This window comes from Temnothorax curvispinosus, unplaced genomic scaffold, assembly GCF_003070985.1.
Source record: "Temnothorax curvispinosus isolate PA1 unplaced genomic scaffold, ASM307098v1 QBEX01014574.1, whole genome shotgun sequence".
In the NCBI taxonomy this organism is placed as follows: domain Eukaryota; kingdom Metazoa; phylum Arthropoda; class Insecta; order Hymenoptera; family Formicidae; genus Temnothorax; species Temnothorax curvispinosus.
This window is the reverse complement of record NW_020224354.1, coordinates 125,942-142,207: the sequence shown is the minus strand read 5'-3', so window position 1 is coordinate 142,207 and position 16,266 is coordinate 125,942. Positions and strand designations below refer to the sequence as shown.

General features: G+C 41.2%; 1 protein-coding gene across 13 annotated transcripts in view; it reads right to left on the bottom strand.

Annotated features, from left to right (window-relative positions):
* LOC112464784 (disks large homolog 4) overlaps positions 1–16,266 on the bottom strand; it is a 252,670-nt gene that overhangs the window by 187,272 nt on the left and 49,132 nt on the right. For 12 of the 13 annotated variants that reach the window (XM_025031972.1, XM_025031974.1, XM_025031980.1 and 9 more), the window contains exon 3: positions 466–570. The exons of the other annotated variant lie outside the window; for it this stretch is intronic. In XM_025031972.1, the coding sequence (XP_024887740.1) occupies positions 466–570 (105 nt within the window). The remainder of the gene's footprint in view (positions 1–465; positions 571–16,266) is intronic. 13 annotated transcript variants of the gene reach the window in all.

The following is a 16,266-nucleotide window of genomic DNA, read 5'->3' as shown; positions in this document are numbered from 1 at the left end:
AACAAGTTGGTAAGCCAGGGATCTTCCCAGGCACATTCAGCTGCAGAAAACGGGCTTACCGTTGCAAGCCTACGAACAATCATTACCGAGCTCTGCGTCAAATATGGACAATGTTTAATTGAGCCATTTATTACTTCACATGCACTGATCAATACATCCACACAAATTCTACAGAATACAAGAAAACATTGTAGCTAATTTGCAATTATCAATTATTGATTAAATTGAACAGCATTAGAACGATGCTTCAGGACAGAAAGAAAAATGTTCAATGCTTCATTGGGAAGAAAGATTAACATTGAACGTATTCGTAAATCATGTTATATAACACTCACTATACGAGATTTCTTCACGAGTCTAGTAGAACAGGTTTTAGTTTGCGATGACAGTACATGTCGCAGAAAGCACACGTGTTTTATATAAAGATCTGCAATTTACTTTCGCAAAATTTGCACGTTTACAAACCTGAGTCTCGTCTAGATTGGAGCCTGGAACGTCGGGACTGGCCGATCTGCGGCCATAAATGTTCGACAGAGTCTGAGTCAACGGCAAGGCGGAGGCTGGACCATCCTGAAACGATCACATCATCTGAATAACATACCATTGTGTTTGAAGGAAACGCGTATTGCCGAATGGCAATCCCTTTCATCTCTTCACATCAGTCGAATTTCAATAGAGTTTCAAAATGCATTACTTATTATCTACGAATTATTACTGGAAATTCGAAATCGTACGAAGACGTTGTTTAACAGTCGTTAATATCTCGCACGTCAAAAATATCGAATTTTAAATATTAAGTTTCAGTCCGATATGCTAATAACGTTGTAATAATATCGATAATTCTCTTAGAAATGCTGATTTATTAGACAAAGTGCCATAGTAGGAAATTATTGTAGGTTTCGCTCCTCGAGCAGTCGCGTGCGATAGTTCGAGATCGTCCTCGTAGCAAATCGTCGCGTGTGCCTTCCATTTTCTGGCGTACCTAACGGATTTATATTTTATATTTTGTCAACGATTATAAACTCGCTATCGAATCATTCCAGATATCCGTTGTTGCAGCAGCTCAAACAGTAAACACTTAATATCTAAGCTATCAGGTTTCCCAACGCCGACCCGGAGAGCTCGGCGCGGATCGATCGCAACAAAACGTTTCTACCAGTGAGCAAAGAGCAGATGGATACAGGAAATAAAGCCACGAGATGCAAGGTCAATTACATACGAGGCTGGGTCGGCTTGACTGTTCGTCGCACATACGACAGCAGAGCACTAAGAGAGCCGAATTATTCATAGCGAACTTTCAGCATTTAGTTTAGTTTAGCATCCAGCATCGCTTTTATCTCCACCGAGGAGCGCCTTTGTCAAAGGTGCATCGTCGGCTATTGTCCTCGAAATTCGTTCGCTGCGTCAAAACGTCTCCCGATGACCTGGTTACCGCCTACGGTCGCTTTTCTTATTTATAACCGTTGGCGAGATAACGAACGCCGCAATCTACTTTAAAGCGTGGGGTACTTACAATTATTACGACGAAAAAAGAACGGCGCAACAGAAATGCTCGATATTTAAATGTACATCCATTGAGAATTTTTAATTGCACTCTTCAGGGTATAGTCGAGTAATAATTGAACGGATTGCTGATTTATTAATTACATCTAGAGTGTATTTATAGGAAAGAAAGCAGTTACGGAACGAAGTTACTCGAACATGTTACTCGAACTCTGAGCAACAATTCTCGACGTTATGGACACGTAGGAAAGAGATTGGAAGTCCAGTTTTGCGCCCGGTGTAGTCGATCGGATATGCATTCCTCGCACTCGCGGCAGTCGTGAGCGGTACCTAGAACGTTACCTCGACAATGTGAGTGTCACCGAATGACACTTCCAGCATTAATAAACGTTCTGTGTCTTGTTCGGTCCTAGTATTGCGCGCGTGGTATAAATAAAACTGGATAACGTATATATGTATGTGTGCTGGGTATATGTGCTTGCGCGGAGATATGGTTTGGCTCATATTTCCGCAGCTCAAGATGTATCGGATAAAATTGAGAAGTAAAGTAGCTTGCACTAATATTTTATGTTCTCTCAGATGCATTCTCATACGTCACGACAGTATACGTACCGCGATGCAGGTAGTTTTATTTTTACCGAGCGAGAGTACACTACTCTCGCTATCGCGTGTGCCCGTACGATTCCGGGAATTTAAGTACTCTTCTCTCGAGTGCCTTAAATGCTGTATGCATGATCATACAGTACAACTCTTAATATTTAAAAAATACCATAATTCCCTATGATGATTTTTTAGCAGTAAAACACATCTTTTTAATTGAGAAGTAAAGTAGCTTGCACTAATATTTTATGTTCTCTCAGATGCATTCTCATACGTCACGACAATATATACGTACCGCGATGCAGGTAGTTTATTATTTTTACCGAGCGAGAGTACACTACCTCTCGCGTGCGCCCGTGCGATTCCGGGAATTTAAGTACTCTTCTCTCGAGTACCTTAAATGCTGCATGCATGATCATACAGTACAACTTTTAATATTTAAAAAATACCATAATTCCCTATGATGATTTTTTAGCAATAAAACACATCTTTTTAATTTTTTTTTCCTAATATCTATCTCGTACTCTTCCTAATATATCTTTCTAATTTTGTTCCTAACACCTATCTCGTTTCTCTTGCGTTTACAACGCAAGTGAAATTCTAGAGCGTTCATGATGAGTGAAATTCGAGAAGCTTATCGAAGCTCTTTATTCTGTACAAAATAGGTACCTACACAGAGTGTACACACCACGGTTTTTTAACGTTGCATCCAAATTGCGTAGAAAATTGGTTTTCCGGGACGGGAATATAATATTCTTCCCTGCGCGCGCGTTATAATAAAATTTTTTCTCTATTTGGATTTGCGTGTTTATCGTCGGATCCCTCTTTTATAACTGGATTAATTTGTTGTTGCTAAGTAACGGGAGATATATTGCCGGGTTTCGCGCCCGAACTTTCGAAAAACACGAGTGCTTCCTCGCGTTTCGCCGTGTCAGAAATTTGAGCCTGCGCCGCGGAAGGAGCTCGTCGAGATTAATCCATGGGCGGCTGAATGTTCGTAGTTGTTTATAACTCCGCGAAGTGGGCTGTAATGCACGTAAAGGATAATGGTGTGCGTCGAACATGAGCGCAGCGGAGTGCGTTCTCGATTACCTGCCGGCGCTTCCCGCCCGCCCCCGCGATTTTATGACGTCGCAATATGCATCGCTCCGATAATAGAGAGTAATCCTCCGGCGATGCGCATTCTACGGCTGAACGCGACTGAACGGCCGACTGAATGGTATCGGCGCTTCGGCCGATTTGATGAAAATCTATACTGATACCGTCGATCATTACCGCTGGTCGCGTTCTGGAAACTGCCAGCGTTGCCGCCAAAAGCCAGCCGTATTCTGGCTGAATAGGACACGGTACGCGATAGCCAGCGGACGGACATTTCGGAAGGCCGGCGTTTACCTCGGCGTGGTAAATTCCGATCGGAGTATCCCCGCGCAATCCCGTTCGTTGTATTTAACGCCTCGTTTCTGAACACATTTGAAAAAAATCGGTCAAAAATTGTACGATTTTTCCGAACAGAATAACAGTCGTTGATAGCTGCGGAGACACGCGCGCGAGTTTCTTAAAATTTACTTACGTTTCTCGTGCGTATTTACTCTCTCGCGTTTATTCACGTACATACCGTATATTCGATATTGTTTCGTAAGGTGGCGTTTGATTTGTACCGATAGACCGCTGCGGTGTAAACGTATGTCGACTGACCATAACGCGGACATAACTACTGGCGGCCGCGACATGTCGAGTTACGACCAGGCGACAACTGCGTGACAGTGGCTGATACGAACGGACGAGGTGCATTTACGACACTCTCTCCGCATGATATGCGATTAAAACGCTGCGCACGGAGTATCGTGATGAACGTTTTATTGGAAAAGATGCGCGGGAAGGACGTGGTCGTAAGATAATAGCGCGACACGAATTTAGAATGGCTTGGTAAATATAATGTTAATATGTTTCAGGTCGTTCGGGGACACTCGGTAGATATCAATTAAAATTCACGGCATTAGATTCACTAGCGTAACGGCATTTACGAGTGGTCGTAAATTAATTGTTCGCATAAATAGCGAAATTGATCGTTACGATCGCGAGGATTTCGCATCATGGCGCGCGCTGCATTATTGTTCAACGGCTTGTTTGTCCGCTTATTAATTAGCATTGTTTTCGCGTTATTAATACAGACTGTCGGTCGCGATCAATAAACTTACATTATAAAAACAATTCCGAATTTCCTCCCTTAATGAGATTGTTTATCGTTTAAAACATCAATACAAGGAATTGTATATTTTTTATTACTTTTATTATGTAATCGTATGTTAAATTAATTATACTTTTCATATATTGTGTGAAAAAACTTGATTAATTTAATTTAATTAAAATAGAATTAAAACTCTTTTTAAAGTAAATATCTAAAAAAATATTTAAATTCTTAACTTCTTCCAGTGCGTGTTAACACTGTACACTAAATTAAAAAAAAATTGCATGTTAGAAAAAAAATACACTCGCTAAGAGTTTTATGGCACAGCTCGACAGCAATAATCGGAATTTAAACATTAAATATAAAGCCACGTAGAGTAGATATAAAAGATCATGTTCCTCAAAACTGATGTTAACAAATAAAAACTTTCTTTAAAACAATTAAGATTGTGAAATATGGTACAATAACGCTCGCGAATTCGCGAAATAATCGACCGAATGGTAGTTCGACCGTGTGCAGAATTGCGTGTTACAACATGACTATAACTATTGGCACCTAACCGTCGAATCTAATCGCCTCGGCTCGACACCACAAAGCGACGGTGTCTATCCGCCTTGCCAATACCAACCAGACTGAAGACCTATCGTCGTGGAACCGGAGTGCACTTGTCGACGAAAACGCGACACCGGCGCGTTTCCAATAATCCGCCGCCGTTGATCTTACATACATTGTCAAAGTACGTGGTGAACATCCTCGAAACTCTGCACGACACCGCGACGCTATAATAAATCTTTCGTACAGTTCTATAATCGCACGAGGAGACCGCGATAAGAGATTTCGCATTAGATTAGGCGCGTGCGCCATTTATAGGCGCATATAGGCGGAAGGCAGTAACGATCGTTCGGGAAGGAGTTCGGAAACCCGTAACAACAAAGCCTCGAGCTATTCTGCAAGAGGAAAACCTGTTGGTACGGTGATAAATCGACAGTCTATATGGGAATCTTCCTTTCGATTGTACTCGATATATTCCTCGATCATATTGTATCGATGCACATTGTGGTCCGATGCAAAAGATGAAGCCGTGTCGAATCGAAAGTTTCTACTTTACTCCGTATTTCCTACTCACAACAGAGTGTCACACTCTCTACCTTTCTCTTTCTTTCTCGCAGGGGGGAGGGAGGAAAACAGATACTTCCGATACTGCGCATTGCGGATCCGAAGCACGTATCCCATTCCCGCGAGGCAATAAGCATATACATATGTGTATATATATTGTGTTCGATAACTCGAAAACTTGGCTCAACGACTTTCAGCAGTCACGCAGGAGGTACCCGCGAGCGGACGCTGCTGTTCGACGTTTCTCTCGACCTCGAGCTTACTCTTCTCCCGGATATCAATAACGCGGATTTTGTTCCCGATAACACGCGCGCTTATCGCTCCCAACGCCGCCGCTGCGCGCTGGCGCGTGGATTATCGTCGTTTGTCTGGATTCTAACATTCACCCGCATTTTCAAAAAAGAAAGATATAATCGATGTATGTCTTCTATTCTTTTCCGCGTTCTCTCTGCAACATTTTATTAATATATAAATAAAAAGAATAATAATCCACAAACTCTAATCGTATGTATTTTTCCTGAGACTTGATAAAATATTTGCGCACGAGTTGAATCTGGACCAAATTAGTAACTCCATGAAAGTCATCGATGCCGTACGAGATTCAATTTTCTAAAGTAGTTTCGGTGATTCCAAAAAACGACATTTTGCCGATCAATATATTCCTAAAGTGATTCCAGTTCCGTGAGCTAGTTTTTCAGTATTGCTTTCTCATATTTATAGGTTGCCGCAATAAAAAAATTTTAGATTTCCCGGTTTTTAATTGCATCAAATATTTACAATGCGTGTATAAAAGCAATCGTCCAAGTTATACTGCATGCGTTTCCAATTCCATGCTCCAAAAATAATAGTTGAGTTACTGCGAATATTTTTTTAATTTTTTATTGGAGAGGGAAATATTCGCATGACCACTAGCTTTATCAATTTTTGCGTTTAAAAAATAATGAACTGATGCGTTCATTCTTTGCTTAACGTGCAAAAGAAATCCTCTATATATTGCTGCATTTTAAGCGGGATCTTATAAATGCTATTAAAAGAAAATATATATAACAGAACTAATTTAATTTTGTAACGCGGGATTTTTATAACTTTTATAATTTTTGCTTAATGAAACGAAAACATTTGTTTTGAAAAAAGCTTACTTTAAAATATTTCTCTTTTATGTCTGGAAAAAGTATAATGGTATGCTTACTTTTCTTCTCTCCTTCTCTTGACAAAATTACACATACAAAAAGAAATTCCTTCATATCAATGTTATTAGTATTACTATCTTAAATTCTCGCGATAATTTCTTTTAATCAAACAATCAGCAAGTTTAGCATGATCAAATTCCTTATCAGATGTTTCAACGTCGAATTATTCTACTTAGACTACGTTTCATTAAAAAATTGATCAGAATTGGAAGCTCTTCGTTCCCTACAAAGTAACTACGATTTCTATACGTTTAATCGTATTGAAGATTCAGTCTCGTTATCGTGATAGTGAGAAAGTTTACGCTCGTTGCATTTATCGATAGAGAACGAAAGGAAAGCAAATTGGAAAGCTTTCAGAATAGAAGTTTACTCTTTTACGAAAGCTCTAGTCGTCTTCTCTCGATTGTTTGTAAAAGGACTTCTACATGTACTTGTATTTTATACATAGAGTATTTATTGTACATATTATATATTTAATTTATTTTTATTGCAGATATCTCGTATGTTTTAGGTATAAGACGAAGATAAAATTAAAACACCTCAGTTTTATCGTCTGCGCGGAGAATATAAAGTGTATATACATAGTAGAAAGCACTAAAAAGTATTTTATTAAACTCAAGCGAATGGATTATATGGTAGCCGTTAGGTATGCCTGAAAAACTAAGGTACTTTCCACTACAATCCACTGTGGCTTACAATAAACGATAGTTAGAAACATCGATAATCGTAACGAACAAAAGTTAAAAGTTACATACGTTAAAGACAAAGTGAAATATAATAATAGAAAAGGAATTTCTGATACCGCGTTCCAACTTTCAAACTAGCAGTATTATCAGAACGCTGTGCGAACAATGTACAGATAATAGTTTCAACAAATGGCTATAAATGGACTCGCGAGCATTTCGGTTATCTAATACTTACAGAAGCGATAGCCGGAATGGGATTCTTGGTGTAACTCCGTGTTCCCGGACATAACTTGACTATCGAACGACCACATTTTCTCCCCCCGAGGCAACGACACGTCGATAGTACCGGCGAGAGTACACGGCTCTACACACCGGCGCGCCAGGCAACGTGGGCAACGCGGATACTGCCGTTGAAACTAATTTCGTCGGATAGTAACGGAGGTTATCGCGCGATGTCGATGACGCCCCCTTAGAAGGACGCGGTAACAGTTTTATCGCGGGACGTGAAAGGGCGACGTACCGGAAAACTGGACTGGACGGGGGATGAAATATCGTTTCTTCACCGCAAAGTGTGTTCCGCGACCGTTGGAGGATGCCGTAGGTACTCGGGCTATTGCTCCATTCGTATCATTGGCACTATTATTTAACTGTTCCTCACGATGGCAGAACGGAATTACGTGTAAGCGCCTCGTCGATCAAATCTCTTATTCGTTCGATCTCTCGCGCGGATCGTTTCCATTTAAAACGGACAGGGAAATTTTCATGGCATCAGCGGATATTACAGTATATTTAACGGTTATCGTAATTCTAGGATATTTTTTGCTCCAAACGCTTGTAAAAAATATTGTTCGTCAAACTGCAGTATTGCAAACTTTTACCACAATAAACTGTCAGCGAAATATTTGTGAGATTTGATGTGAATTTGTGGTTTGTAATATTTTCAAGAATTTTAGAATTTAATTTATCTTGCTTATACGCGAACGATGTAATAACATTTCAGAATACCGGATATGAGGACAGCCAGAGGATTTAATTACTACGCGAGACAAGTATTGACAAGTAAAATTCTCACCAGCATAAATTGAATGGCGGAACGACAGCGGAGTCAATCGTGACGTGGAGACCTGAATTTTTCGCGTCACATCTCCTCATTAGAGAAAATAGGTCGTGTTTTCTTTACAGATGCCATATTATTCAGGCGCCTTAATGGGCCGTAAAGAGGAGAGATTTGGCTGTTAAAGCTATCCCGTGGCGCTCAACGATAACGCGATAACAAGGCGCGCGAACCTTTGGAAAATCGTGAGAAATGAGAGAGAGCGCAGGCGTATTCGGGCTGCTGAGGCCATTGAATATGGAGCTTAATAAAAGCACGCATAAATATCGGGAGGTCTAATACCGCCGCGCCCGGCAACCCAGCCGGTGGCTGATAATGAGGTCGTTATTTTACCGAATATATATATGTTGTCCACACACACGTGAAAATGTATATATACATATTCTCTCTCTCTCTCTTTCGTCGCATCGCACCCCACTGCTTTTCTCCCCTAAGTCGCCGTAATAACTCCCCGCCGGCAATGGAGTGTGTCTCTTTCCGCGCCATGTTTCTCCTTCGTGTTCTTAACGATATATATAGCTACTATGTTGTAATTACGCTCTCGTGGGACACGCCATTGTTCCCTGTCCTCGCACCGCCACCTCGTGCGAGGAGTTTGGAGAGAGGGGTGTAATGCGCGTGTGAAAAATAGCGGCAGTCGAGTGCAACAATTTGCAGATTGCTAAAAAGTATCGCATATGCGCGCGTATTCAGCGAAACAGCTTGTTTTTCAATAATATAAAATGCAAAGGACTATCCTTTTCCTCTATAAATAAGAGTATATTTATATCCTGAATGAATTTTGTCTCTCAAAGACGATAGATTTTACTTTGAACGAAGAAGTTTCTGTCTCCGTTATACTTTTTCAACGTTTTATGAGATCTCGGATAGAAGAGTTTTACAAATTGAATTGAAATATTTGAAACGAAAATTAATCATAACAGGAGTATTCATAAATGTGTTTTGAAACATTTTAGAAGTTGTATTAACATCTTAACCGATATTACCGGGAATATTATCACGTGGTGTTAACGAGCGAACTTTAGTGAACTTTTGAAGCACATTGCTCATCAAAAGTTTCTTAGTGATATATCATGCTACCTCTCTCTGTAATTACATGTTTAAATATGTATACATATATATGTATGTATGACAGCCTTCACACCTTGACACCTTTCGTATTAATATACCACTATATGTGCTAATAGTGGAAAAGATTTCAATTCCAAGTAGTTTCGAAAGCAGCGATCGAATCGAAAACTGTCATAGATTAAAATAACAGTAAAATTTTCCGCTACGAGTCTTCAATAAGAGAGCTTTGATATATTTTTTATAAACTCCAATATAAGAAGCCTTTAGTTTCAGATGAAAACAATTCATACGATAAACATGTTTATTCACGTGCTATATTCAACGCGTAAAATTTTTCGATAATTAAATTATATTATTATCGCGTCGCAAGAAACGTTGTATATATGTATAAGAGTCGTACGGGAAGCATTAGTGACGAATATTAATGATCAGTATTAACGAGCAAAACCAGGTTGCCACGAGGTACTCTCTTGTCGCGGTGTTCGACTTCCCTCGTAATGATACTTCCTTGCCCCGTGCACTAATTACGCGCTTAGGGCGTAATCCTGTGCTCTTTGCGCGAGGAAACGAGAATATACATCATGCCAGAAACTCGTAGTACTCGGACAACGGAACTCCGAAAGCTGTTATAAGCGCCTACAATTATGATCAAGTTTCCCTGTATTACGTTTTCAGTCCATCACGTTGCTCAAATAAATGCACTTTCTTTGCGACGATGTAGTATAATTATATCACGTATCAGCTTTCATATGGCGATTAGTGATTCTCAGATTTACGTGTACGAGATCTACAGTTATCGATTCAAAAGCGCACGACAGAAGTCTTCCGCTTTACTTTGCGCGTAATTGTCACATCTTACGTGACATGGATGTGCGTTTGCATCTTACGGATCCGAATACGTCAGCTTTTCTCAATTGGGAGCGCCGTTCTTATTTTCTCGTCATTTAGCCAAAGCAAAAGCGATCGATGCGAATGTAACGCACGGGCCGAGCGCCCGCACGAGTGGGTCATGCAATTAACTCCGCGGAGCAGTGAATTTCGCGACGTCTGGGGGACATCGATCTAGATTACAATTGTCGGCGTACTAAGCTTCATTCATGGCAAGCCGGTATTACGTACAACTCGATGTAATCCGTATTGATTGGCAGCGCCGAAGTAAAGCTCGTATTTACGATCGCGGCTCGTCACTCTGTTTATCTGCGATTGAGAGTCGATCATAAGGAGATATCTAATCCCTCCATTGGGGAGGGCAGAGGGAAAGGGAACGCTTTGAGCAGTCCCCCGTGCAAGCCACGGGGAATGCCGACAGTCTCGCCGTTTGCGAATATCCCGAACATTCTGTGTTCCATTTCTGCGCTTAATGCGATATCGATGTCAAGCGTATAATACAGGCGGTTCCGCTTTCGTTTCTCGCACTTGAATCACTATTACCGGAATCCGCTGGAATCTTTCGTAATGGATATTCTCGTTCGCGTACCAAAGATGAAATATTTCATAACCGAGACAACGCGCGCAACGCTCTTAATTGATAATTCCCGTGGCGAACGGGCTACATCGTGCAAACGGTAGCGAGGCAAAAAGAAGCACACAATTTTGCCGTGACGCGGTTGAAATACATTTTAGCGATCACGAGGTTGCCCGCTACGCGGATTACAATACCTTTTTCCAAAGTGGCAGTGGGATACGATAGGTTTATAGGTCCATCGATCGAGCAGGCAACCGCCCGCGCCGCCCGGCGACCGCAATATAGGCCGGAGATTTAGGACGTCAACCTTTACTGCCTCTAGTGCAATGCACAGGGCGTATCTGAAAATACTCGGTGCAAGGTACGAGCATTTATTTTCTCGAAAACTAGGAAAAGTCACTTTAGCTACCTCTGCTAACTTTAGATATTAGAAATAAAATATTTGACTTAAATAATTTATTTTATATAGAATTACTTTTAAGATAGATATTTTGCTTTATTTGTTATATTATTGTAAAAAGTATTTTATGTGACCGAGTCACGCAAATGCTGACATGATTATTGAAGGCATATTTAATTTCAATAATCATATTTTAATTAAATTTTATGAGCATCAATTTATATGCAGAGAAGTGTCATATGTGCAGAGCATCGTGTATCTGTATACGTATACATTTTAGTGGCGCCAGTCTATACCGGACACACGGACATTTAACTTCTATTAGTAGCGAGTGGCGAGTAAAGAAGCAAATGCCCCCCTCTCGGAGAGGTTTACTTGCGGGGTACATGACGTCACAGTAAAGTTATCGTGACGAATTCCGAGGCCACGCTCTCTCGTCGGCTCTCCTGTTATCCCGTTCAAACCCGCAAGCTTTGTAAGCTGATGAAAGGAAATCACGCACCGGCACGTGACCGGATATAGCCGGACCTGGGCGAAGTGCATTGTTAACACCAGGCTCGTGCCTGTTACGCAGCTTCCGGTCTCAAAGCGAGATGCAATCCCCGCCGCCTGCCCCGCCATCCATCGGATATGTGGCTTGGGTTTCATCCCCGCGCGCGAGTGCATTCGCACGCTTTCGCGTCGCGGTTAAACGCGCGATCCGCGTCAAAAGGCTGTCGAACGAACGAGTCAATAAATGTTTTGTAACTTTGAGCGCGCTCGGTTCTATCGTTTGTAACCGGTCGATTACAATTCGCTTGTTGCGGTTTGTAAATAGCGTTTGACTTCTCTGTCCTCAGCGTCTGTATTTTTATCCTTGGGATGGAACTCTGTACATCGCGCCTGTTCGCGTTAATGCGAATCTTCACGCGTGTTTTTCTATTTTAACGCGCGGTAAATGTAATATAGCGTCAAATGAAATTTGTATCATGAACTGTATAAGCAGTGCGCGCGTCAAGCATAGTATAGCGATATAATTTAATAGCACGCTTACATAAGAGAATCACTCAAAGACATCCGTAAAATAAGAAAAATATATATATAAGAGGGTATCTCAACGATCGGAAAACGGAACCTCTACGACAATTTCTAAACGTCATGGTCTTGCTTAAGAAACGAAAAGCACTTCCGAGCGGTTCAGGATTTTCCCCGATTAATGTGCTTCGGGGATGCTTTCAACTTTTAAAGATATCGCGTTCTCTGGTGAATTCACCGATGGCGATCGAACTTCATCCGTTTTAATGATTTTCTATTGAAAATATCCCGACGCGTTTTGTACGAATTTCTATTATATAATCCATATAGTCACATAACAAAAGCAAAATCGCGACCATTGATTGAAAATTTTTAACTTTCTTGAAAGAATTGATACTTTCTTGGAAGAAGTTATGCAGTATAGCGACTTTTAAAAAATATGCATTATAATCGCAAAAAATTAATAAAAATTTTCTTTATAATATTATTATCGTTTCTGAAGAAAAATTTAAATTTGTCAATCAAATAATCTTTATGAAATTTTGTAAAATAGAGAAGGAAAATTGAAAGTTTACATTCGCGTGACGATTTTCTCGACTCAATTATTTTGTCCCTACAAAATGTACCAAAATTTTGGCCGATTGATCAACCATATTCAGCCGTTTTCAGTCTCCATAAATAGTATGTTCGAGAAACGCTACGGTACTGATCGTTGTTCAATTTGAAAACCCATTCGAATTTCTGTGCTATCGTCGAGAGTGGAAGACGACGGTGGAATAGAACTGCCGAGTTCCGGCAATCGTGGTAGTTGCGAGTAACTACAGTCGACTATAAGCGAAGTTTACGGTGCGGGACTATTTTGCGGCGAAATTGTAAGTACGAGCAATTGTACGTGACGCGCGATCGAGACAAAGAGACTTAACTTACATCACTTACACCGAGTATTGTATAACTCGTAATAGATTCTCTTACGATTCCTCAATGATAACTTGGATACTTAGAAAATACGAATCGTTGAACAAATATGTTTTCGCAGACAAGTTCTAATGGTAATACCGCCTAATGCGGTACTTCATAATGGCCGAAATCGGCGATAACGTCGAGTCGCATTTGGGGCACGGACATAAACAGGCAGTCAATGCAGCATAGGTCACCCCCGTCGTAAAGCTAATGGCCTATCCCGGCATACGCGCCGGTGAACACGAAATCTGGCGGGCGACGATCGTGAACGCGTGCATCATATCTTGCGTGCACGCGCGATGAGCTGCAGCTGCAGTCGCGTGCAGTCGCGATCGCAGAGAGATAACTGCAGTTTGTGAATAAAGCACGAGTGTATATCTAGTATTCATTGCTACGGCAGGTTGGAATATTTCTAAGCGCGAGCTGCGCGAAAAGACAGTGAGATACGAGCCGCGCGCGGTTACGTCGTTGAATCGCGCGAGATCTCTCGATTTATCATGTGCGACCAGTCGGCGACGTGTGAACCGGCGCGTCTGTATATCTCCGCTGCGATTTAATAACACGCCACGCGAAATGTAACGCGGCTGTCACGACGGCTCGATATTAAGCGCGGCGTTTTGCTCCGCGGGTTTGGACCAAGTCGGAGAGTCGCTTTTTTCACCATGAATTCATTACAGCCGTGGAGCGGAAAATGGTTATTAAACGCATGACTGGGACGATGCACCGAAAATATTTAGCCAAGGTATTAGCAGCGTTTGCGAAGAGTTTAAAATAACGCGCTAATAATTCTATAAATAAATTATACGTCTCATAATAAAAAACGAAATACGTTTCGATATAATGGATATATTCTATCCGTGCAAATATGAATAAATTGATATTTGCTCTAATTTGTCACGAGATTTATTTTATTATTTTTTTCATATTGACAATCGGTAGTGTGCAAAATATATTTTATACAAATTAAAAAAATCAAATCAATTTTCGAATACTCGATTTCAATAAAGTTATAAAAAATTGAATCGTAAAAAGAATTTGTGATTGATTAGTTCGACGCTCGAAGTTCGTTGCGTTCTCGGAGAGTCTTATCGAATCGCGGCTCTACTCGTCGCACGACAATCAAAGCAAGAGCGGTTTCAATCACGAAATTCTGTAGAAATTGTGTGGCCCAAGTCCACCGGACGGATAACGAGATTGGCTGGCTATACCGGGGTGTTCGCAGTTCGGAACGGCGGTTAGCATCGACGGCGCGCACTTCAAAGCGGAACAAATCCCTTGGAAGTTCCTGTAGAAACCTACTGAACTGCGGCGTAGTTATGCATGAGAGTCCGGGACGACTCCAAACACTCAACCGTTTGCATGAGCGCGAGTTATAATGAAACAAAACACAACTATCAACCGAAACCCAGAATAACATGCTCCTTCGCGAATACATATTTGAGATGTATCTTTTTAAAACAATGCATTTTATCAAGCATCCGATAACAGTGTCTCCGGTTGTTTCATATATTATAATTTTTTTCTAATCAGTACCTTGACAATGTTTCGAGACTGAAAGAAAAAGATCAAATTAATTTACCTTACATGCGAGACTTTAACGGGACACGGAGTGCTTGGATTATCATTATTTTTTAATCACGGAAGATCACTATTTTTTTTTAATTATGCAGCGACGAGCTGTAATTAAAACGAGCGTTCAAGCGGAAGCGAAATCCGCGGAATTAATCTCGCGCGAGGCTTAAATTTCGTGACCATAATTAGAGATCTGGATCCGGCTCAATTTGTGGGAAAACCCATCAATTACGACGACGTAAATAATTTCTCGCGTTCCGCGAAGTTTGATGCCTTCGGTTTGCGCACGAGCGATATTGCATCCATCCATCGCGTAGATTTCGCCCGAATTTGAAACAGATCTTTTATTCAGCGGACGCTTTGCATACGATGTCACCGTTGTTTTTTCCGTTATGTTTGGTCGCCAAACGTGGGATGTACCATCACTGAATTTCCGGGTTATTGCGAGGAGTACATTCTGCGAAACTTGTGTACTCGTGCAAATAGCCCTTAAATCTCGAGTTATGGATACTTGAACGCAGGGTGAACGTCAGTTCTCCAGATTACATAAATAGCACTGTGATAAGTGTTGCATCAAGGATCGCCATCGTAATGTGCAATAGATTGTGCAGAAATATGCAATAAAGTGTGAATTATTTTTTAGCACACAATTATTTGAGTTTATCTCTACTAAAAGTTATCCGCAGAAAACAAACATCGATAATTCGGTCATTAAATTGCGGGACGTCTTATGTAAAGATATTTCGTTGATAAGAAGCTGCGCCGAGGGGCGGATCTTGAAGCAATTTTGCAAATAACTTGGTCAAACAAGCGTCAGCACCATGGGAGAGACTATACGCAAAGTTTATGTTAGGAGTGTAGGCCCTTCCAGCTGGCGGTTATCGATCTGTGGATACAAGGTGGATTAAGGTGTACCATAGTGGGTAATTAGTTCAGTCGGGTCGTCAGGCCGCGGTCTCAAACAACTTAAACGCGTAGTAGCCGCTGGCGCGCGTTTTACTCGAGACACGCCCTCTCGTCGGGTCATTAATCAGCAGGTAACTAAACGCGATATAACCCCCGCTTTTGACCCGCGATAAGGACGACGTCTCGTTATACAGCCGCAGCTACGCTAACGCGTCACACTTTCATAAAGACTTGATATGATCCTCTCGTCTTCCTTGATGCCCTCCTCCTTTGCGCGATAATCCTGCATCGTGGATCATTAACGTGACAATTTGTCCTACGTTACATCTAACGATCTAACGATCGAAGTTTCTCCCGTCGCAGTCGAACACTTCGACTAGATGCCTATACCCATCCAGGAAGATAAGTTCTCGAGATACGTTCGAGGGTAGTTCGATATAAAACATCGTCGTGAAACTACACTCCCGCATGCAATAAGGAA